This window comes from Myotis nattereri (assembly GCF_964212035.1).
Source record: "Myotis nattereri genome assembly, chromosome: 10".
NCBI lineage: Eukaryota > Metazoa > Chordata > Mammalia > Chiroptera > Vespertilionidae > Myotis > Myotis nattereri.
In genome coordinates, this window is record NC_138085.1 from 51,543,807 (window position 1) to 51,569,586 (window position 25,780).

The 25,780-nt window shown below is 33.0% G+C and overlaps 1 protein-coding gene across 3 annotated transcripts in view; it reads left to right on the forward strand.

The window, feature by feature from the left end:
- FANCL (FA complementation group L) overlaps positions 1-25,780 on the forward strand; it is a 59,234-nt gene that overhangs the window by 12,519 nt on the left and 20,935 nt on the right. For all 3 annotated transcript variants that reach the window (XM_081101649.1, XM_081101650.1, XM_081101648.1), the window contains 4 exons: positions 462-518; positions 3,024-3,124; positions 12,898-12,994; positions 17,727-17,795. In XM_081101649.1, coding sequence (XP_080957775.1) covers positions 462-518; positions 3,024-3,124; positions 12,898-12,994; positions 17,727-17,795 — 324 coding nt within the window. The remainder of the gene's footprint in view (positions 1-461; positions 519-3,023; positions 3,125-12,897; positions 12,995-17,726; positions 17,796-25,780) is intronic.

A 25,780-nucleotide genomic window follows, 5' to 3' on the forward strand; every position in this document is an offset into this window, starting at 1 on the left:
TAATTATAGGTAATCTTTAAGGTCAATAAAAACAAAATAGACAGTATTATAATTTAATTAATTGCTCTAACTAGTTTTTTTTAGTTGTATAGATTTGCATGATTTTTATATTTTATGTGCTTATTTCCACTTTCTTCACTCCCTTAAAAAATAATGATGTGGTTTGCTAGATTTGTTAAACTTGACAGTAATCAGTGTTGAAGGAAGAGAAGAGTGTGTGAGGTTTTAGGTGACATTCTACTCAGTTCAGTATATCTCACCAGAGTAGATTTTAAGCTCTGATTTACTCTTTCAAAATGAAATTTGTAGGAATAGTAAGGGTGTTGACTAATACTTCAATTCTTATACTTTTATGATGTAAATATAATTAATATTTATTCACATAAACATGTATTTTAGTTTCAGTGAATGGGATATTCATTGTACAAGTGAAGTTAATTGGAAATGTAATTTTGATCTAGAGAATGAAGCACTCCCCTGATCTAATGAGCTTTATGATGGAGTTGAAGATGGTCTTGGTAGGTATTTGTTTTCTAACACTGCTACCATAAGTCTTGATTGCTTTTGTAATTCCTGTATCTTTTATATCTTACTGTGAAAATCTTGGTTTCTAGTATTAACATAATTATTATTTTTGGTCTATTGATCATTTAATTTTGAAGAAATAATCATTATTCAAAACTGAGAATATTGAGTTAATCTCTGACTCACAATATTCTCTTTAGTACATTTATTACTGTAGTTCTGAATAACATGAGATCCTATTTTTTAGCTTTCTAAAGAAATATGGACAGCATTGGTGATATTATCACACACTTATGACAGTGTATCTAAAAATGGAAGAATTATTACTTTATTTGTTGAGGTGTGTTGTTAGTAATAGGGTTCCTATAATACAATCACTGATAAAAGTATTGATACCTCAATGAAATCAGTAGGTACTGAATTTGTTCAGGAAATTTTGTAAATCTCCCATGGAGTTTCCTAGTAATAGCTGAGCATATGGTAGCTGTTCTGCATGCATTTTATAAATGAACAATTACCCATATTTTTAAAAACTGTATGAGGTGTCGGTTATTTTATTCCTGTTTTAGAGCCGAGTCATTAACTGCCTAAGACCTAAAAACTAGGAAATATTCAAGTTAGGATTTAAAACTCTGTGTGCAAATCCTCTGTGTTCTTTCTACTACATAGCTTTGCTTCCTTCTCCACGAAGAATACTTTGCTTCTCTGCTTTTGCTTTTTTCCTGTTATGGTTCTGGAATAGGAGTAACATGTCTGACCTAAGGTAGAAGGCAGAGTTTACAAATATAAATTTAGGATTAAAATACTGTTTTTATTATTATCCAAGTTCCTTTTTACTGTCAATATTTGTGGATAGCAATAATTAGTATTTCTGAATAAAAATAGAAATTTCAAAGGAAATACTGTATAGGTGTTATATGTATAAGTACAGGAACTGTACGTACATATTTTTTTTTTTTAGAAATGGATAATCTTAATAATACAAATATATTTTTATGGACCATCAGGCTATCATTAGATATCATTAGGTATTTAGTTTTTTAAAAAACACACAAAACAACAAAAAACAAAAACTCCTTGTTTTCTAGGAGTTTACCTTCTAATCAAATTTAGATTGACACTTTGGGCTTTAGAAATCTGCTTTCACGGGGTTTTTTAATTTTATTTTTAAAATCATAAAACAGATTTAAAACTTTATTAAAGTACTTCCAGCTAATATTTCTGATTTTGAAATACTTTTTGTAAAATCTGTTTCTTTCCAGTGTTACCTTAATTTGATAGTATCTTATCCTTGTAAAAAAAAAAAAAAAGATAAGCACTGATAGACTAAACATATACTTAAAGCATTAAAATTTATACCTTTTATAAAGGTTACACTTACTAGAAACATAATTTTTATGCTATTTCCATATGGTTTTGGTATTTTATCAGATTTCTTTTTAAATTTTACTTCTTTAGTTTTTAGATACATTTTGATAATTCAGACCATATGAGCATCTATGTAATTTATAGATATTTGTCTAGGTTCGCACCTTTGCAGTAATTGGTAATTTTTAACCTCAGCAATTCTAGTGATGTTTGTATTGCTTCTAAAACGTAATTTTAGTTTTGTTTGGAGGAACATAAACCATCTTAAAGATATCTTAGGTGAGCCTAGCAGAAAAAGGAATTGTGCTCTATCCAGATGGCAAAACACTTGAACTTGCCCAGTCTGGAGTTTTATAGAATGAAGAAAGAAATTAGCAGATAAATATTTATTGTGATAATGAACGGTTTTTGTTTGTAAGGTAATTCATAATGGTGTACAGATGTATCAATCTAGGCAATGTACTTAGAGTTCAGGCTCTTCTTCAAAAGTACATGTTACTTACTATCAAACATGTCCACAGGAGTAGGAAGAGATTAATGAAGCCTTGGGAATGAGTATTTTTTTTTTAAATTTTCATCTTTGATAAGTGTAATAGAGGAGAATATTAAAGTTAAGGTTGAAGGTATAATAATTGACTTTTTTTAATCCATTCTATTTTTAAAATTGATTTAAGAAAGGGAAGGGAGAGAGATAGAAACATCAGTGATAAGAGAGAATCATTGATCGGCTGCCTCCTGCATGCCCCACACTGTGGATTGAGCCTGACGCCTGGGCATGTGCCTTGACCAGGAATTGAACCATGACCTCCTGGTTCATGGGTTGACGCTCAACCGCTGAGCCACACTGACTAAATATTTGACGTTTTTATATGATCTTCAGTGCAGTCCTTTAACTTTTTTCATCTTTCTTTCTCTCTCTCTCTCTCTCTCTCTCTCTCTCTCTCTCTCTCTCTCTCTCTTTCTCTCTCTCTTTTTAATGAGAAGTGGAAAGATTCAGCTGGATTTCCTGTAAAAATAATGGACACTTTAGTTAGGCACAGAGAAGATTATGAAATTATTTTGTGTAATCATGTACTAACAATTCATCGTCTGGCATTCCACAGCTGATCCAAGTTTTTTCTTTTAAACAGGAAGTTGCTTTAAAGAATAAACAAGAAATACATGCACTACCTCCCCCTCCCCAGTTCTACTCAAGCCTTATTGAAGAAATAGGAATTCTTGGTTGGGATAAGTATGTCTATTTTAAAATATGTTTTAGAAATGTCTTTCTTTTACATAGTTCAACTTAATATTTTTTCAGTTTTAGCAGTTTATTTTATACCTGTTTTTAGTCAAAGTGTTTCATTGTAATTAGAGTGTCTGATCCTTATTGTGGTTATGAATTAAAGGGATGTTATCTTGAAAAAATGACCTAGAAGGTAAAATACTAAATTTGTGAAAAAAATTACATATTTTCACTGAACATATTTTTTAAATTTATTTTTTAACTTTTATTGGGGTGTAATTAATAAATATAATTATAATATATTTAAAATGTACATTGTGATTATTTGATATACATATGCATTGTGAAAATATTCCCATAATTGTGTTAATTAACACATCCATCACCTCACATATTTGCCTTTTTTATTTTTATTTTGTTTACATTTTTGTTGTCAGTTTTCTTGTTGCTATTATAGAGGGGAGAAGTTTTAGAACTTCTGAATGCCATTTTGTTGATGTCACCAAATCTATTTAGGCTTATATCTACCACCTATGTCTTCTATTGTCTCACCTTGCCCAAATCCTTATTCTTGTGCTCTGTTCCAAAACTGGTAAATAGGCAAAGGGAAAAATGACTGCAAAATTTTTATTCACCTCTCTTCTAGTCCCCCTTTCAAGACCTTGGTCCTTCAAGTCCTGGTTGCCTTAGCAGTTCTTTGATGCATTCAATACTTTTTTTTTTCCTTTTCTCTTTCATCTGGTTACTCTAGTTGTTCTCAGTGGAAGTTTTGGTCTGTAGCAAGCTTCTCCATCTTAGCCAGACATAGATGTTACCTATAATTTTAAATGTATTATTATGGTGATATTGAGGTTAATGTTAATTTATGAGATTAGGCTTTATTTGATAAGGTGTTATTCCTGAATAGGATTTGGGATGGATAGAATTTTTATAATAAAACTAGAGGCCCAGTGCATGAAATTCGTGCTTTTGGGGTGGGGGTCCCTCAGCCCGGCCTGCGCCCTCTCGCAGTCTGGGAGCCCTCGGGGGATGTCTGAGTGCTGGCTTTAAGCTGGCAGTTGGACATCCTTAGCGCTGGCACTGCTGTGCTCGCCAGCCGTGAGCCCAGCTTGTGGCTGAGCAGCACTCCCCCTGTGGGAATGCACTGACCACCAGGGGGCAGCTCCTGCGTTGAGCATCTGCCGCCTGGTGGTCAGTGTGTGTCATAGCAACCAGTTGTTCTGCTGTTTGGTCGATTTGCATATTAGCCTTTTATTATATAGGATGTAGCATACCAATGGAAGGAAGAAGACAGAGACGACGAGTAATGAATTAAGATGCGCTAATAGCAATTCTACTGAGGTTATGAAGGTGTGTCTTAAGGCATTGATGACATGGACCCTGCCATTTTTTGGATGTAAGGTGACAGAATAGAGAAAAATTATTTTGACTTATTTTCAGGTGCTTAATATTAAGACCTTAGTTTTTAAAATAGTTAAGGATGTAGGAAGGGAGTGGAAAGGGAAGAGGTAATGGTTCTAGTTTTGTTTTTGTTATATTGATAAAGTGAATTTGAGACAGTTTTCTCTGTGAATGTGACATATTTCAGAGAACTCCAGTAAAAATTTGTTGAAGCACTGATAACTTAAATATTAAATTTTTGAATAATTCATTTTCTTTCAACTATTATTTGTGAATGCTTGTAATGGAGGGCAGTGAGGATACATAGGCAAGACTTAAGATTGTTCATAGGACTTACATCTAGTAGAAGAGTCAGAATTTATGTAGATAATCACAGTAGTACTTAATTCTAACTGGTAAGTATTATAAAGTATAATTATAGGATTTCTTGAAAGCCATTAGTAACAAAGTTATAAAGAGAAGTAGTGCAAGTATGTAAAATACTTTATGGAATAAATGGTTTTAGAGATGAAAGGAAAGTATTGACTTTTGCTTTGTATTATACATATTGTGATGTGACAAAAAGGGATAGATCTCTAATTTAGATAATAGGTGAAAGGCAAAAATAAAGATATGAATGCCTCTACCATAACCTTCATCACAATATAAATGTTGGTCTCCACCTTAGACTAAGGTCATTGCACACAGGAACTTTCATTTATAAAGTTGCTGTTATATGCCACTGACTGTGCTAGCCACTTTATATAATTCTTATTTAATTCTCAGCATAAGTTTCAAGATATATATTTATATTCCCAATTTTGTATATATAAATTGAGTGTATACAGCCAAGGCTGGTTGTACGTCAGTGCTCAGGCTTTGTGTGTGTGAATGATATTCCCTGGAGTTGTGCTGTGGGTCAGCTCTCATATGCAGCCTTCAATAAAGTTTCCTCAAGTACCTTCAGTGTGTGACTATGGATAAAATTGGCCATATGCAAAATTAATGCATCCCGAGAGACAGTTTCAAAATCTCTTGGCTTAGATTTGAGAAAGGTGATAGTTTAATTATAGTGATTAGGATGCATGCTTGAATTAGGTATATAGCTGTTACCTAATCATTTGTTTCATAGCTTTACAAATAAAGACTGTTAGCAGAAGAGAATTTTTCTTCATGGATTGTGAGAGGCCAAAGAATAAGATTTGTCAATATTTGTCCAACACTGCTAAAGTAAGAAAATCTCCTATCAGTTTTATTTTTGTGTCTTAATTCCTAAATCAGGTCTACTTGGCACACTGATAATACTGGGTTTCAGGACACTCAGAGCTAAAACTGAGACCTGAATTGTACTGTCCCCAAACTAGAATTGCTACGTTTTGAGGTCCTGCTTCAGCAGCTAGCTAGCTTTTTCATTTAAAATACTAGAAGCCTGGTGTATGGATTCATGCACTGGTGGGGTCCTTCAGCCTGGCCTGGGGGGATCGGGCTGAAACCGGCTCTCCCACATCCCCTGAGGGCTCCTGGATTGCACAAGGGTGGTTCTTGGGTGACACACCCTGGAATTGTTGTCCCTCCTCTCTGGTTACAGGTGCGTCGCCCGAGAACCAAGAACCGCAGCTGCAAGTCACCGCAGCTTGGCAGCTCCTGTGTTGAGCATCTTCCCCCTGGTGGTCAGTGTGTGTCCTAGCTACCGGTCAGAGCGTCTGCCCCCCTGGTGGCATTTGCACGTCATAGTTACCGGTTGGACGGTCGGATGGTTGCTTAGGCTTTTATATAGATAGATATTTTGAAAATGATACACATAATGGTTTGTATGACAAACTAGTTTAAGTGGATTATGAGAATCTCAGTGATTTTTAGACCATGTCAATATATCCATATTGCCTTTGCATTCTTAACAATAATCTTTTAGTTTTAGATTTATTAATGTAATAATAAAATCTGATAATAAAAGAAAAATCTTTTTAAGTTAATGAAGACCTTGCTGTGTTTTTAAATTACATACTTGACATTTCTAATCAACTCTATAGGATCAGGCATTATAAAAAATTAAGTTAGAAATGATACAGAATTAGTAGCCGCCTTAAGTTTGATTGCTGCTGTTATAATTTCTATACATGTTTAAACTTCTTAAAAAGCACACTAAAAACAGCAAGTTGTTCAAAGGGTAAAGATGAAGATGATATGACAGTTGCGGGTGACTTTGAGTGTTATGCTGTTTCACAAAGGTGAGGGATGGAAAAAGATGTCTTGATGGGCTTTTGTTAACTTCTGCTTGTGTTGTTTTGTAGAGTAGCTCATAAAAAACAATGGGAATTAAACAGAGTCCTTGGGGTTTAGTAGGATTGTCTGTTTGGTACTATGAATGTCCTGGAGTTACAGGTGGGCTGATCTACATCTCACTTTACCTAGGATAGTCCTATTAATGACTGCCTTTTATCCTGACTCCTGTCAGTCTCAGAAGTGTCCCAGTTGGGAAGAAATTCATAGTCACCTTATTTATAGTCTATCTTATGGTTGTTTATTTGGAAATATGTTTTATTGATTTTTTACAGGGAAGAAGGGAGAGGGATAGAGAGTTAGAAACATCGATGAGAGAGAAGCATCGATCAGCTGCCTCCTGCACACACCCCCTACTGGGGATGTGCCTGCGACCAAGGTACATGCCCTTGACCGGAATCAAATCCAGGACTCTTCAGTCCCCAGGCCGACTCTCTATCCAGTGAGCCAATCCGGCTAGGGCATCTTATGGTTGTTTTAATAATCATATGGCATCATTTAATTCAGAGATTAAATGGGGAAATGATTAGATGGTTTTACCCTTTTTATAGCATATTATTTATCAGAGTGAGTAGAATTCAGGTATTTGGCCTTTCAGATTTGTCTTGGGAAATCTTAGTTTTACCTAATTTGTTGTGCCGCTGAAGGATTGTTAATATATCTCAATATATATTAAGTTAGATTTTTAATTAAGCCTATTATTTTAGTAATGGATTTGATCCAGTGATGATGATATGTTCTGTAATTCTCAATGAATTTCAAAGAACTATATAACATATTGGAGTAAGTGGAATACTTGTTTATAGTAAATTAATTTCAATAACTGGACAAGGACTTTAATTCTGGCTTATCAGCTGTGTGACCTCGGTCATGTAACGTAACCTCCCTGAGCCACATTTTCTTCATTTTTCAATTGAAACTAATAATACTTAATAATGAGTGTTGAAAAGAAACATGTTATGTGACTCGTTTAATCCCTGTGTAAAGTAGCTATAAAGTTGTTGAGACACTAGTTCACTCAGAAATGTCAGACTGTATATGAGTTTCACAGAGATTTAATTAGTGTTATGATTTAATTATAACCAGTAATAACTTTTGTTATATAATGCAAAAGAATATAGATGTTAATAAATTACCTTTATAAGAGTGTTTCTCCTCATTTATATCCAAATCATTAAATAACTGCAAATTATCTAATAGTGAAAAATTTTGTTTTTCTAAATTGGTTATGTGTTGATAGTATCTAATTTAAACAATGCACGTTCAGTTATTTACAACACACATGTGAAGCATAAACATGAACCAATCTGAATAGCTTCTCCATGTTCATTTAATACATAGAGCAGTGGCACATATATAGAAGTGTGAAACTTTTACATTCCTTATGAAAAGCAATAAACTTACATGAAAAGCAGCAGTGTGAGAGTTTTAAGAAAGGTGAGGTCCTTTTGAGCTACAAATAATTTAAGAAGGTTCGTGGAGGAGGTAGGTTTTGGGATAAGCTTGGAAAAAATATAGAAAGACTTAAAAGGGAAGGATTGGTGGAGGCAAGGCTGTAATGATGGAAATGTACAACTCATTTTTGGACTTTTGAGTCAATCATTTGCTCACATAAGAGAATTAATATCAGGGCCAGATTGAAGGGTCTTACTGCTAGACTAGGATTCTTTATATGCAGGTGATGGACACTCATTGAGTATTTTTGAGCAAGGAGTTACCTAGGTAGATTACTGTAGTCATGGAAGGCAGGATAGGTTGGTGTACAGAAGAGACAGGAAGTAAAGACACCAATTAGGGAGGTTGCTTTTTGAAATGTAGGTTTGAAGTATTAATGCGTAAACTTGAGAGTAGTGGTAAAAATAGGAACTTGGATTTTGTGTGTGTGTGTGTGTGTGTGTGTGTGTTTTCTTTTGAAACTTTGATGTTTTGTTAAACCATGAAGGTCTTCAGTCTACCTTTTGATGTTATTACTATGTAAATATACCTAGATATATTACTAGGCTGTTGGTCAAAATAGGTACACTATTTCAAGAGATAAAGCACATTCTTTCTGCTGCTCTCTACTGATAACATTCAGCTATTAACAAAAACAACAAAAATCTCCCTGAGCTGAAGTATTCTTTTTAAGTGTTTATAAAACTTAACTGCCAAGTTTAGTGCCATTTTACTTATTGCAAGCATACTTACAAAGAAATGCAGCAAGTGATAAATACAAAGTAAAGTGCCAAAGGTATATTTTATTTCTTTAGATTTTATATATATGTTTTATATTTTTAGTCAATTTTGAATGTGCCTAGCTAAGTAATAATACCCAAACTCCTTCTTTTAAATGTGATTTCACAACTTTAAAAAATATTGAGCATTCCAATGATGAAAGTTTTTAAAATTTATTATTTTAGTGAATTATTTACCTTATTTAAATGAGTAAAAATTATTCCATGTTGTTTAAATCAAGATACTCACCATAATAATAAAGCAGAACATTTAAAATAGACTTTTTTAAGAATGATTTTTAAAATTACTTGTAAGAGCTTATCACTGTTCTCCCCTCTATAATATCTTTTTTATAGACCAAACACTAAGATATTCTTTCCTATTGTGAATGGATAGAAATATGTTCTTTTAGTTAGGGTACAAATTAACCTGCTGTTAACAAAGAGAACCCCAAATCCTCAGTGTTTCAAACAAGATAGAATTTTATTAATCTCTCCTTAACAGTTCAGAGGTAGGCAGATGGTCAAGAGTGAGTACAGGTGGCGCTGTCTCACAAGATCATCCAAGAACCCAGGTTTCTTTCATTTGTTTCTAAACTATCTACTGTTGCTTAATTGTTCAGTATAGTAGCTACTAACCACATGTGGCTATTGGCATTTATATTTAAACTAAATTAAAATTTCAGTGTTTATAATAACTATATTTTAAGTTCTCTATAGCCACATGTCACAAGGAGCTGCTGTTTTGGACAGTGCAGATGTAGAATACCTCCATTATTGCAGATTGTTTCAGTGGTCAGAGTGGCACTAAGAGAGTTGTTCTTGTCTGCATGGTCTTTGCTGGCTTATATTGCTCAGATCTAGTCTAAAGGAAGGGAGAGTGAGAGGGGCACTGGAGTGGGTTAGGCAACATTTTTTAATAAAAATAATCCAAAAGATGGACATATCAATCACTTTTGTTTGCAGTCCAAAATTTAGTGATTGGCTGATTCCCAAGGGCAGTTGGGAAGGATTGCTAGCTGAATGGAGTGTGCCCTGCTAATCTTGGTCTAGTTAGGGGTGCTATAGAGGCAGGGATTCTGTTACCAAAAGAAGAAAATGAGAAATACTGGAGGTCATGTACCAGTTTAGGTCACATGTACTCAAGGTGTTAATAATCATGAGATTTCTCCCTGTTCCTGAAACAAAGTAGAAAGAAATCGACATAGGTAAAATGCTTAATTTCAAATAACTAGGCTGAGAGTAACCTAAAGTTGTAAATGTTTTTACTGTTTTATTTGACTTCTTAAAGTTTAACAAAATTAATCTTACCATTTTGACTACACAGCCATATTTTGAGCATGACATTTTTTTCTAATGTTTTATCTCCGTGTCTTCAATGTTGTGGAAAGATGATAATCTTTTGTTTGTGTGACTGGAAACAAAAGACTAGAACTTTTATTTCTGTCTAAGAACATCTGGGTGAGGAGAAGCAGTGTGACATACAAAAAGGACTAGGTGGTGATATAGTTGTTTCTTTTCTCTCCCTACCCTTCTTACTCTCTTTTTGGATATATTCATCATGGTTATAAACGATTTATGGCTTATAAAGCAAAGCAGCAGCCTTTTCCCACATCGTTTTTAAACTCCAGTCTCATTCTATGAGGCAAATACTCTGAAATATTCATGCTTACAACTTCCATATTTTTCAATGATATGCCTATATTCAAAATTACTTGATTTATTAGTTTTAGGAATTACATAGTGATAACTGTAATTAAAGAGGATTTAGTTCCTGTACCACCATCTCCTTTCTTTACTATTCTTTTATTCTTCTATTAGATTTAATATTCCTTAAACTTCTTCCATGTCCATTTAATTAATGATATGTATCTTTTACTATAAAATTAGCAATTACAAATTTTAGTCGTCCTAATCTCTCATTTCTTTCCCCATTATACTTGTCAATTTTTGTCACCTCTTGCAGTGGTTAAATACATTTACATTCATTTCTGAAGCTATAATTCTTTTAGCTTTGTCTATTGCTGGATTTTAAAAATTATAATTAGTAAGCAGTTTGATTTTTTTTTTTACTGTAAATATTTTTCATTGAAAGGTTAATGGTAGAACAATTAAAATTTTAACATAGCTTCATTGTTTATAATTTAGATTAAAATTTTCCCTTTTTGGTTTCCTTTTTTTTTAAAAAAACAACACACATTCCCTTAATTTCTCCTCATATATATCATACCCTCTATTCTATAGACTTCCTTCCTTTCCTGTCTTTGCCAGCTATCTTGCTCCCAGGTTCTTCTTTTTCTGTTTTTTAATGTGTTTGTCACCCAGTATACCTCAACCACTTTTTATTTTTGTAGAATTTGTTGAAAATTTGCTTTAGTTGATGCTATTTCCTTCTTGTTCTTTTTGTAACTGTGGGTTTATCTGCATTTTAAAATTTTTTATTTATTTTTTAGTGAGTAAAGAGAGGATATAAATAAATGCATGTGCTATATCAGCATCTTGAATCTGAAGTGTTAATGTTTTCAAAGAGTTATCTGCCCATATATCTGAACTTAGAGATATATTGATAAAATGTGTGATAAAGTCTCATATTCTATATTTTTGGGGGTAGGGGAATTTGAGATGCTTACAGATATAGCTGAAAGAAATTAATAATTAAACATTTATGTATAGTATCATTGACATTTTTGTGTAAGTAAACATTTTTTTCTGGAATAATTTTGTTTTCTAAGACCCTAGAGTTTTTATAGATTATGATAAACATTTTTCTGTTAATAAAGACTCTTATCTTTTAGTTTGTTGTTGAAGATATGTGCCTTTTTCAGATTTAGATCTATTTTTTATTATAAATAGTGTTCCACAACTTTATTGCCCAGCATTTTTGAAATTGACCCATTTTCACTACTATACCAGGCCAGTGACTAAGCAGCATACAGTGATGTTAAAAAAATGTTTCCTGGGTTAGAAGGCTAATGTCAGTACTGAACTCTAATGGGTCTTACCATCAGTCTGGGTGATAAGTTGTGCAATACTCTTAGGCTACTTTTTATCTTTACAAGAGAATAGTATTGTAAAAATGTCAAAAAATATCCACATGCCCAGTTCACTAGTAAATATACTACTAAATTTGAACATTTTTGGCAGTAGCTTATGCTACTCAAGGGACCATAGTTTTACAGAATGATATATTTCAAAGGGTATTGGTTTCCGTTGAAGAAAATTCATGCATTTAGAGCAACTTAAAGCCAAAACAACTGTGCTTGTGCTATATGTTTAAAATATTAGTCATCTTGAATGCATGCCCAGGTTAAGTGTCAGAAGCTATAATCTCAGAAAAAGAAAATTTATTGCTAGGAGATCAGGCTATACCTGTGCTCATGCAGCATTTTCCTTAGAGGATCAATTTGAGTATGAACTAATATTGGCTATTGGCCAGATTTTTGTATAGTAACATTATTGATAATAAAGGAAAAGTTCATCATGGAGAAAACAAATAAAGGAAGCATAAGAGTCTCATACTGTATAAAACTACAGAAATGGATCAGAGACTTTGACAGGAAGTTTAATGTGTACATAAGTAGAGGCTGACAGGAACATGCTGTGTGTGCCAAAGGTTCCAGTGATGGAAAACCGAAACATAGTGCTCACTGACCACAGCATGAGCCTTGACACACATTGTAAATAATCCAGAGATCTATGACTACATTAAGCACTAGGCTGGTGTATTAACGGCAGTAAATCTATATAGCAGCATAAAGGGTTGGCATGCAGAAATCCCTCTGATTAATTTTGTAATGGATTAATAGGAATATAGCAAATATTTTCATTTCAAATCCTACCATTCTCCCCCTCTCCCCCCAGTCCTGTCCTCCCCAGTGTGATCACTTTTTATTCTCTTCTCACCAGCCTTGTATATGCGGATTCTTGCTTCAGTACCATCAAGTTAAAAGCTGAGGATGCTTCTGGTAGAGAGCATCTAATCACTCTCAAGTTGAAGGCAAAGGTATGTGCTTCATTAAACTGTTATTGTGGTCAGGAAATGCTTCGTGAAATGACCTCTATGAATGTTTTCAGTCTAATGAAGTGCCAGCTGCTTCTAAAAAATGTACATATGGTACTTTAAAAAATTATTTTGGAAAGCCTCAAAGAAAATTCATCAGGTTTTCAAAAGCCTAGGTATAATTTCATGTCACTATTTTAGTTCAAATTTGGTCAAAATATAGACTTCATAAAAAAGAAATATTGGAATAAGATTCAGCAGCTTTAAAGTACCAAAATGTTATTTTTGTAACATCCGGTACAGAAAAGAGTTGGAAGTTTCCATTATCCAAAGTAACGTTCTATTGAAGGTCTTTTGTCTTCAACTCTTACTATGAATTACCTTTGTAGTTCTTATTTCTGACCCACTTCCAACCACTATACACAGACATACACATACGCATATTTTTTATTGTTTGTTTGTTTTGGCTGAATTTTTTTTTTTTCTGTTATTTTAAGAATTTGCCAAGGTTATGCCTCTCTTTACCGGGCCTTTATCGGCTAGTGATCTATAACTATTCATTAATTTATTGGCACAAAATATAGCTGTTTCATCTTTGTTTTTTAGTTCTAGATTGTGAATTTTGAGAAATAAGTAGAATAAGCAAGTTCAGCATATTAATCATTTATTTAGTAATCACTAGGGAAACATAAGAATTTGAGAAAACGAGGACATCTTTTTTTTTTTTTTTATTGTTCCCAGGAGTCATCAATCAACTCTATTTCAGAAGATTGCAGTGATGAAAAGATCAATTGTGTTTGTCCTTTTTAAAAATGTGCCTGGCATTTAAGCTTTCCATTGAGAGAGAATTAATATATAAAGCTGTACTGGGTGACACAGAAAAGTTGATATCTTATAGTGCCTCTATATCAGACAAGTTGAGAAATTACTCATTCCCTCTTTTTTCTCACATACAGAATGTTTAGGCATATATAATTTTAAGACTCGTGTGATAAGTGCTAAAAAATATGAGTGGGCTAGAAATCTTATTTGAAAAATAAGTTACTGGATATTTTAGTTAAAATAAAAATAAATTATTTTCCCTTTTAATTTTTAAAGCTGGGCTTTTTTTAAAACCAGGGAGAAAACTGTCTTTATCCTTCCAAAGGTCATACAGACTGCCAGTGGCAAGGGTTCTGTCCTTTCCCTCAAAGCTTTTTTGTTACTGTTTCTTTTTTTAAGAACCTACTTATTGCAAGCATTCCTACTTACTGGAGGGATAATGCTTTAAGTCTGCACTACTTATACCTATATCTACAAAGATGTTATTGTTAATTCTAGTTCATGATGTTATTGGTAGTGTTGATAGTGAGGATGTAGCTATTAGTCTTTTCGCTTTTTCTTACGTCTTCACAAGGTAGATAAGGTGACACTTTTAATTTTTCTCTGCAGAATATTTTCAACTGTCAATTTTTGCAGTATCAATAGTTGTGAAGCACTATCATGGATGCCCTGACAAGAGAGAAGAGAAAGCTTTATTTGAGTTGGGAAGGAATTAGGAAGAAAAACAAATGTTTTTTTTCTTTTTGAAAAGACAGTAGAACTGAATGAATCTTATGTTGGATGATTTACTAGAGTCTTTAATTGCCCATTTCGTTACATTTTCATAGAGACAGACCCAAGTTCTCTTTTAGATGTGGTCATTTCTTTTCTAGGAATATTTGGATCTGGGATTGTCAGTTAAAAGTAGCGATTAGCTGAAACTGTATTAAAAAGCACATAATGCAAAATCTTAATCCAAACTAAATTTTAAAGGGTCAAGCTGATTTTTTTTAAGAAACCTTAAAAAAGGCTTATTTTGTAAATATACAAACCTTTTCTTATATATATTGTAAAGAAATTCATTAGTTGAAGTATTTTTATTCTGGTATACATACTTCCAATTCTGCTCCTTCCCTTACTATCTCCAAAAACCCACAAAGAAAATAGTACCAATTTGACTTATATGCTTCCCATTAAAAATAAATATATAAATAAAAAAGAACTATGATAAGGGAAATAGTTACGTTTTTTGTTTTTCTAAGTGTATTTTTATGCAATACTTGTAGTATATCCTGAACTGTGGGATGTAATTACTATCTTTCCTTGAGAAAAAGAAGTAGCCTAGTGCTTCTTCAGCTTTGGCCAAGATCAGAACTGTTTGAAAAACAAATCACAGATGTGTATCAGAGGCTGGGCATTCTCTCTCTGATGGCCATTTTTATAAATCTGTAATTTGCATGTATTTACTTGGGGAGCCTCTTAGATGGTCCATAACAGAACAGTTTGGGTTAAAATTTTTCTTAGAACTATATTAGAATTTAAATATATTGGATGTGGCAAAAATATGTACTTTTATAATTTTAGAATTATTTTATAGTTACTGATTTGACTGAATTGTTTCAATTGAGATTTTTATACTATATTTTAATTTAAAATAATTGCTATACTTATTTTTCAATTAATAGTCCTTTATGTGGAGTTTTTATTGTCAATTATACTTCTAAAATGAAACTTTTGGTCGTCATTGGTGATTTTATATATACTTATTCTACTTACTGAAAACTCTGAATTTTGATAGTTATATTTTATAATATTTTTGGTTATCTATGTTGTAGTTAATACTGTAACACAAATTATTTTGAATATGAATATCTAGTCTACTACTTCATAATTCATGTTAAATTATCCACAAGTATATAAATTTGTGCTTTTTAGGTTCTGTGCAATTTTGTAAAATTTATTATATAGATAAAGTTGATGTTAAATGGGAATATAATGAACACACATGATATATGCATTTAATTTATAATAGATATATAGAAAGCCACCTACATATAGATAAGTCTAATTTATGTTTATGTTTGAATAATTATACATAAGATGTATTTTAAAGATATTACCTCAAAAACTATCCCACACTTATGTCTGTGAGATCATGTTATATTTAGCATAGCCTGCTTTTTTGTTCAATTGCTAGATTTCTATGTCAGTGTACATACATAGCATTTATTATACTGAGTCCTACTTAAATATAAGATCATATTCTCTTTTAGCATAATGAGTTATAAGTATAATGACTTCCAAAGTCATAGGTGCTTTACTTGGTTTATCTACTCTAAATACAATAAATATCTCATTAACTTCATACTCTTACTCAAATTGATGATTTAAGTTAGAGAGTTGATATTGTTCATTGTCAGCATCAGTGGGAGATAAATAGCAGTAAGCCCAAGCAAACGAAATACTCCATTTTTGACCCATGGAGGTTTCAAATGTGCATTATTAGTTTTACAGATTGTTAACATTTCAGAGGGAAAATAAATTTTATAACCCTTTTAGTTGAGTTTCGTCATTTTTACTTAAAAACAGAAGTATTGACTTGTCCAAGATCACACAAATTAGTTAGCAGAACTAGTGAAAGCTGAAGTCTGCCTGCATTTACTTTGCTATAATCACATGCCTAATAAAAATTGTATACAAGTTGTTTTTCCAGTGATCACAGCAGTTATACTCTTAAATATATCATCTGCTACTTAATTGTCTGAAATAGAGCTCCCATTTTAATTTCAGCCTGACCTTTCTTAATTTTTTCCCCAAATTAGAGCGTAGTTATATTTTTATATGGTTTCCTATATTTTTGTCTTTGTATTATCAGTTCTGCATAGCCAGATACCATTAGTCAGAGTTTAAAATAAGTTTTCTTTCCAGTCAACAGATCTTTATAACTAAATGTTAATTCATTTCAAAGCATTGTCTTCAGTGGTATTTTGTAAATACTATGGTGATAATTTTTGCCCCTTTTGCTTTATTCAGCAAAGTAGTGAAAAATAAACTGACAAAAGTGAATCTAAAACTTTTTTTTTAAACATTCTGTCAAATGAGAGAAAGGAGTTTTCCTAAAACTAATTTTAGTTTTCTTTTAGTAAATTCAGATTTTTAATGGAAAGAAATGAGTATTTTTAAAATTACATGTGACTTTGAAAAATCCAGAATTGCATTGTAGAGAAATCATGTAGTACAATTCTCTAATAATAAAATTGATTTTAAGAATAACTATATTTTGTCTTTAACTTAGAAACCTGATTTGTCATAATGACTTTCACTTTTTGTAGAAAACTGTTGAAGGATTGATTTTCTGTTTATCAACCATGAAAATGTTTTTCTGGCTTAAAACTATTACTTTGTTTTTCCTTAATAAAGAAGGCATTTTACGCTTTTTTAAAATCTTCTTACTAAAAGTAATTGCTTAATTGTGGAAAATACATTTTATTTTATAATTAAGAATTGTTTGTATTTTTTGTGCATGTCTTGATTCTGATACTGCCTCTTCAAATAGTAGCAGGCTATTTGAGATTAAATTTTACACTGAAAGGAAACTAATATCAATTAGTTTGACCTCTTATTTTAAAGATAAGAAACTGAGGTACAGTGTAGTTCACCCTGCAGTCACCTTAGCAGCTCACTAAACACTGACTTCATTCATTCTTCCTTGAACAAAACTGATTGTGTTTTTATCCCCAAATCATCAAACTTTATACCTCTTGAACATAATTTAACTGCTAATCAGTTCTTGACATCTCTAATAGTAGGATCAAAGTATTTATATATAATACATTTGCATTTATAATACTATTCCTAATCAGTTTTTCTAAAATACCTTATGTGAAATTGTCACACAGAAGTAAAATTAACCTATATTTTTGCTTTTTCATAGTACCCTGTGGAATCACCAGATTGTTTTGTGGATTTTCCTGTTTCATTTTCTGTTTCTTGGACTCCACAGGTACATTCTTATATTTATTTTAAGTAGTTAAAAAAGCATATTCTATTTATTTATAAGTGGCCATTATAGGTTATAAAGTGATTTTCTTATAGTTTTCTTTAAGCATTAGTTTATAAACAGGACTTCTAGAGTGCATCCTTTATATTTACTAGTAGTTATGTTCATTTTCTCTCTGCGCATGCACACACACACGCACACACACAACACGTACACGTAAACACACCATTCAGCCTTTAGATCTTTATGCTTCAGTTTAGATAAACATGAAGCAGCTCTGTTGACAGAAATTTTGCTTTAAATTTAAAATCTAAAGCACTGTTTATAAAGCAGTGAGCTGTAAGTAGAAAATTGGGTGACATTTTTCAGACTGTTAAATCTTTTAACATTGCTGACAAAATATCAGAGAATCTTCAAAAGAGAATGAGTTATGACTAAAAATATAAGCCTTTCACTTTCAGCTCTTTTTTTTTTTTTATCATTTTTAAGTGTTTCTCCTGCATTCATCCTTGGACCTAGAAAATTTTATTTTTGTATGTGTGTCCAAACATTCATACTTTGAATAAAGAATATTGGAGATTCTTTCTCCTGCTCCGATCAATTGAATTTCTCAATACATTGATGATATCTAATAAGATAATGTGTTTAGAAGTGCATTGTAAACTGTGACATTATATAGTTATAAGGCATGATTATTAGTAGTCCATCGTCAACATTATATGTGTGGTTTCTGAAGACCTGGCAGAATAGTAGCTGTTAAGTTCAAAGAACAATCTAATGATGATGGGCATGGTCCTTCTTTCATCGGTAAATTGTGTCACACATTTCTGTTCTTATGTAAAGAAAACAAAATTCCTAGTGACATTTTACAAATATTTTTTGTTAGGAAATTTTGTTAAGTTCAAGTGAAAATTTATGCTTATTTTATATTAGAAATATGTAAAGCAATTGTATTGTACATGAAGTTTTTTGAAAAAAAAAAAGCATAACAGCATTTAAGTAGTGTGAAGGTTCTACATTTGTACAAATATATTCAAAATTATTTTTCTCATTTTTGTCTTTAAAAACAAACAAAAAAAGGCTTTCTCCTTTAAATGGAAATAGAGAAAAAAGCAAAATAAAGGAGAGGAAAAGCCATGTGATTTACTTTTGGTATTCTGTTATATATCATAAATACACTAGAGACCCAGTGCATGAAATCATGGACCAATGGGGTCCCTTGGCCTGGCCTGCGGGATCGGGCCAAAACTGGTTCTCCAACATCCCCCAAGGAGTCCCAGGTTGTGAGAGGGCGCAGTCCAGGCCACGGGACCCTGCCAGTGCACAATTGGGGCCAGGGAGGGACATAGGAGGTTGGCCAGCCAGGAAGGGACTGCAGGAGGGCTCCAGGACATATCCGGCCCATCTCCCTCAGTCCCGATCAGCCGTACCCCAGCAGCAAGTTAACCTACCAGTCTGAGCGTCTGCCTCCTGGTGGTCAGTGCACATCATAGAGACTGGTCGACTGTATGCCCTCTGGTGGTCCGTGCACATCATAGTGAGCTGTTGAGCATCCTTAGCATATCATTAGCATATTATACTTTGATTGGTTGAACAAATGACGGGACACTTAGCATATTTGGCTTTTATTATATAGGATAGGAAATAGTGTGTTGAGTTTTTAAAAAAAGAATTGGAATGATATATAAATTATATACCTTTCCTTTTTTTTTAATATACATTGTCTATTTGGCTCTGTAAGCTTTATCTTTGTTGACTTTTAAAAATATGTTTTTATTCACTTCAGAGTGGAAGAGAGAGAGAGAAACATCAGTGACGAGAGAGATTCATCTATTGGCTGCCTCCTGCACGCTCCCTACTGGGGATTGAGCCTGTAACCCTGACATATGCCCTGACCAGGAATCCAAACATGACCTCTTGGTTTATGGGTAGATACTCAACCACTGAGCGACATCAGCCAGGCTTTATCTTTGTTTTATATGAGACAGTGCAATAACATTGTACCTAGATTGTATTACTCTTTCCAGATATGCTATCTCTAAATTTTACTTCAGTGTTTATCAAAACTCAAGGTTGAAGAATATGTTTTTGATGTTTCTTAGTTTTGTTTTGTTTTAGATAACTATACAGATTTTCCCCAGATTTTAATCTGTGATAAAAGTTTGCATCTCCACAGAAAAATGCACTTATCATATTTTGCCATTTAGCAACATTAATGTGTGACTCCACTAGACTAGAAAATCTTTGAAGAAATTTTTTAAAATTTTGTATCCTACTTAACACTAGTTCAAGTGCCTTAGATATATAAGTATGAAGTGTTTATAATACTAATTTAAATTCATATTTTAGATTCAATTGGGTCATATAAATGTTCTGTTTTGTATTAGCTCCAAGAAAATAGAATTAATTAGTAGTAATGGGAATGTCAGAAATTAATTTTTAAGTTACAGAATATACTAAAATTCTTAGCAAAGTACAGAAAGAAATTTGGATACCTTATTATCCACAACTCAAATTGGACAGATGTTAATATTTTGTTACATTCGCTTCAGATATCTCTCTCCCTATTTCTGTCCTCTCTTAGGAATAAAATGTTTTTGGAACAACTAAGACTTACCCTCCCTTTCCCTTTCTCCTTTCCTCTTTCTTTCCCTCTCTTCCTTTTGAGAGGTAACCACTTCCCTGAAATGATGTGAATGCTATCTATGCATATGTTTGCTACATTTGTTTATGCCATTTTCTCTCACATTTGCAGTTTGATTTTTTACAATGGTTTTACAATGGTTTTTACAATGGTTTACCAATGATCCATGCATGTGTAGCACATTTATTTTAAATGCTTTATATCATTCCATTATATGAGTCTACCAGTTAATTTATCTGTTGCCCTGCTGATAAGGTTGTTCGCAATTTTCTTACTAAATTTTTTGCTGCAGTGACATCCTAACACGTTTCTTTGTACACATGTGAGACTTTTAGTGCTGCTTATACCTAGTAGTGAAAATGCAGGGTTGTAGGGAAATGCACCTCTTTGAGATTACTAGATGTTGCCAATTGCCTACCCAAATTGGTTATATAAGTTTATACTCCTACCCAGTAATGCATAATAATTCCTACATTTTCAAAAACCTTCCAAATCTTAGTCTGATTTTATTCTGACCTTAGTTTTTATTAGGAATGATAAATCATTATTACTGTGTTTATAACCTGAGTCTATTTAAATTTTTTATTTTATTATAAACATTCCTTATATATTTTATTTTGGATGCTAATTCTTGTTGATTACTTTGAAATTTAAGTGTCTTCTCCCTGTGGCATGCCTTTGAACTTTGTATATGTTATATTTTGTCAGTCCGAAGTTTAACAGTTTCTTCCTTGTGATTTCTACTCTTTTGATCTTGAATTGAAAAATCTTGCATATCTTACACTGAAAATATATTCTGTAGTTTGTTCTAAAAGTGACACATTTTTCATATTTAGTTAAGTATTTTTCATATTTATTTACTATTTAAGTATGAGATAGGAATCTATTTACACTTGCCTATTCTATATGTGCTCATTTGGGTGTGCCATCTTCATTTGGGGAGATCGGGAAGTGATTTCAATTTTTCATTTATGCATGACATTAAACTTTAGAAAATTTTCAAAATATAATATTTATCTATTCTTTTAAAGTCTACTTGTACATCATAAGTATTTTGGTGATGTTACCAGGGGGTATGAATTCTTGGGTCTTTTAGGTATGAGAAGAGTGTTGGCGATGTGTTTTGAAAGTAAGAAGCAATATCAGACTTGTTTGCTACTTTTGACCTTTTTTCATTGATTTGTTGGAAATAATTCTGCTTGTGGGATTATTTTTTTTAAACAAGTTTTAAACAGTTGTGGTTCTCAACCAAAATAAATGCTACTATTGTAGTCTAATAGCAAACATTTAAGAGACTGTTAGTAGGTTCCAGATAATTGATTTTAAAAAACAAACATTCCTTTTCTGCTTTTGTACATTTTTTTCTTTGGATTCAGTATTTCTGGACTTTAAACTTGGAAGATCTTTATTTTCCTTTCTTTTTGTAAAATAATAGACATGGCTTTGTGGCATCCATATTAAAAATGGGTAATTTTCCTTATGGTCCCTGTCTTCCTGCTGGGTTGATAATGTTTTGATGTATTTTTCTCTTGCTCTGATGAGAGGTCTGCTGCTGCTGCTCTGACATATTCATTTGGATGAATAATTATAACTTGCACAATGTCAAGCTGAAGATGGTAGGGTTTTGTGCGTCATGACAAGCCTAGTAGCCAGTGCAGGTGTCTCACAGCATGATCAGCAACAGCCAGTGTATTCTGGCTCAGAGGAGACATTTAGAGTAGTAAGGAATCAGCACCAAGGGCAAGACTGCTGCTGCCACTGCTGCTGCGACATGTGCCAAAGAAGCACAAAGTGCTTCTCAAAGACGAGTGGCTGCACACCTCTTTTCAGATGTCTACTTTGTTTATACCATTATATTTTTAAAATAGATTTTAGTATAGAATGGAAGAACATGCCATGATTTTAATCTTATCCTACTTCCCAACCTGACAAATACACTGAAATGTGTCTTTAACAACCTGCTATCTTTTGGACTTGTACATACAGGTCATGTATGTGAATATTGTTGACTAATGAGACTATAGAATTCCCTAATGTAAGATTTTAAGTGCACTAATATTAATGATTCTATAGAAAAACAAAGTTGATTTTCTCCAGGTTGCTGACCAACCCAAAATGGATGTTAAAATTGCAGTTCTACCTATAAATGTGCCATTCATTGTAGGCTTGGTGAAGTATTCTTGCCAGGGTGGTTGGAATTTTCAGATTTGGTATTATACAGTAAGCAGTGGTTTTTATATTTTTATCATGGAAATCTCATATTTTTGGAATAATGCCATGAATGCAAGAAGAGCAAAATTAATGATAAAGCCTCTGGCTGATAATCTGATGGAGAATGAAGAATTTGTAATTAAAGGAAACAGTCCTATTGCATAGCAGGGAGCATGATCCATTAGTTAGAGCAGCAGACTAGCAGTTGGATATCCTGGGTTCTGTTTACAGTTCAGCCATTGACTTAATTGTATAATTTCAAACAAGTCACATGACTGCCCTTTACCTTAGTTCATATGTAGATGGAATAATGAACTTTTCCTCTTTCACAGAGATGTTAAGAAAAATAAATTTGGTTTAAAACAAAAAGAATGTCAGAGGGGAAAAAAACCCTCACTATCCACTGTAAGAATCCTGTGGAAGTTCTCCTTTTCTGACCTAGTGGATTGTCTTTCTTACTCTTTTTCTCTTTGCTGTGTTTGTTAGGTAACTCGTAGTACTGGATTTTTGTTCATTCTTATGTTGGTTTAATTAAATATACTTTTGTCTTCCTGGTAATCTGATTGTTGCCACATGATATGGATAAAAAGGCATCACAGCGATCAAAACAAAGAAATTTAATTCATTATTGAGATTATATGATACTAGAGGCCCGGTGTATGAAAATTCATGCACTGGAGTGGGGTTCCCTCAGCCTGGCCTGCCTCCTCTCACAGTCAGGGAGACTTCAGGGGCGGGAGGCGACGCCCCATCACACCTCTGCTGCTGCCACTGCCAGCAGTGAAAGCCTTGGCCGGCCCTGGTTCCCTGAGACTCAGGCCAGCCCTGGGGGGCTGGGGAGCTGAGGGGACTGGGCACCGCCATCTCGTGGCTTTGGGCACCTCCATCTTTGAGGGCGCAGGCATCAATTAGCATAGTCCCTCCTTATTGGCTATGGGTGCTGCCATCTTTGAGGACAGAACAGTCAATTAGCATATTCCCTCCTTATTGGCTGTGGGTGCTGCCATCTTTGCAAAAGCATGAGGGTCAATTAGCATATTCCTTCTTTATTAGATAGGATGGTAGAAAAAGTAGCAAAGTGACCTAATGGATTCAGTGACCTATTAATTGCCCTTTTTTTCAATAATGTATCATTTATTTTAAAAGTACCCTTCAGTCGTGAGAAAGAGAGGGAGAGAGAATAGTTTTGAAATTGTACTCATCACTTACCAAAATATTTGTTTTTCAAATATTAGTAATTCTATGCATGTATTTTTCCAGATAATTCTTAGAATCATTTAAACTTTTAGTTACAATTGGGTTTTCACTTATCCACCAAATTAAGAACCGATATGCTCACAGTCTAGGAACTGGTTATCTCTGCATTTATTTAGGTTCCTGATATCATAGTTAGTTATATTTTGCTATATATTTCTTATACTGAAATGCTTTATCAGTAATTTACAGATTTTATTTTTATTTCTATTTCTAGTTTGCTAAGAGTTTGTTATAAATGAAAGTTGAGTTTTATCAAACATATTCTCTATATTAAGATAATAAAATTATTTTTCTTCTTTAATCTCCTAATGGGATAAATTATATAGTTTGATTTCCTAATGTTAAACCAATCTTGCATTCTTAAAATAAGTCAAATTAGTCCATGATCTAATTTTATCTGTCAGTCAATTGATCAATCAATTGGAAAGGAAAAAAGCAACAACATAGTTCTAGTATAATGAGTTTTGGGAGAGAGTGAAATTAGATGTTTATATTTAATCCACCTATCTTCCTTACCTAGTAGCTTTAACCCTCTTTTTTATAGTCTTATGTGTGTAGTTTTTACTTTGTTTATTTAAATTCTGATGAACATGTTATTTTTTTTCATAGCTTTCACCAATGGCCTCTAGTTAGAGAGAAGTGGGATTCAAATTTTAAATAAGTATGCTAAATATGAACGGAGTTTCACATTTTTAACTAGAGGGAAGGGACAAAAAAAATAAATCCTCTGGTTTATTTTCCTGCCCACTTGTGTAATTGGTAGGAGTTAGTGTGGGTAATTCGGGGTTCTTTGGACATTCATAGAACTTAAGTAAAGGAGCTGACTCACAAAGGTCTACTGGGGAAGTTCTATCCTAACTATAGTGCTTTATTGGATAAAATTGTATTAATAGTTAACTTTTAAAGTGCGTAAACAGAAAAGCAAGAAGCAATAGTTTGCAGTAGGAAACAATTTAAATGCAGCAGACATTTGTTATCTACTATATAGGAAGCACTGAGCAGGATCCTAAGGATAATACCGTGAATTAGACAGGCTTCTAATACCCTAAGTTAGGTTTTCAGGAGTAACCCTCAATCTGATAAGGAGAGAGGAATTTAAAAGATAATTTCAGTAAAATATGTTGAGCAATATGAGTTGTTTTGATAAGGTGGAAGAGAGACATATAATCTAGTCTGATGTGGTCAAGCAAGTTTTCTAATAAGATATTACTTAAGCTCAGTGAGTCTTAAGGAATGAGACATTAGGATTGGGAGGAGAGATGATACTTCAGGAAAGAACTATGTTAGTCAAAGAACAAAGGCATGAAATTGTAGGAGATAATGCATGAATTATACCTCATTTGGTACTCTGTGGACTGGAGCTTTTGCTAGAGTTAAGCCAGGTCTGCTATAGTAATTCTGATGAGTTTGGGCTTTATCCTCAAAGCCTTGGGGGGTTATATGAAAGTGTGCCAGGGTCAGAATCTTGTTTTATAATAGTATTTCTCAAAGTGTTTTTTGTTTGGTTTGATTTTGGCTATTAATAGGGTTAAGGTAAAGAAAGGACTCTATGATTTAATAAATTTATGAAATTGTAGATTTAAATTCTGTTATTTCTTGATTTAAGACTTCTGAGATTTCTTAAGATGCCAAGATGTATTATAACTTTTTAGCATGGCCTCCCCGCCTGCTCTCCTTGCCCCCTCAAAACACCTTTCTGGATTAGATTTCAATAAAACATGTTTTTTTAATAGGTCACTCTGTTAGCATAGAGGAGGGTTCTAAGTGAGGATGGCAAGACTATAGTGAAGGAAGTTGATAGAGGCTATGTATTTCCATGCAGGAAGTAATTAGTGTTTGTTCTAGGTTAACGGTTGCTGGGTAAGAGAAAAGGAGA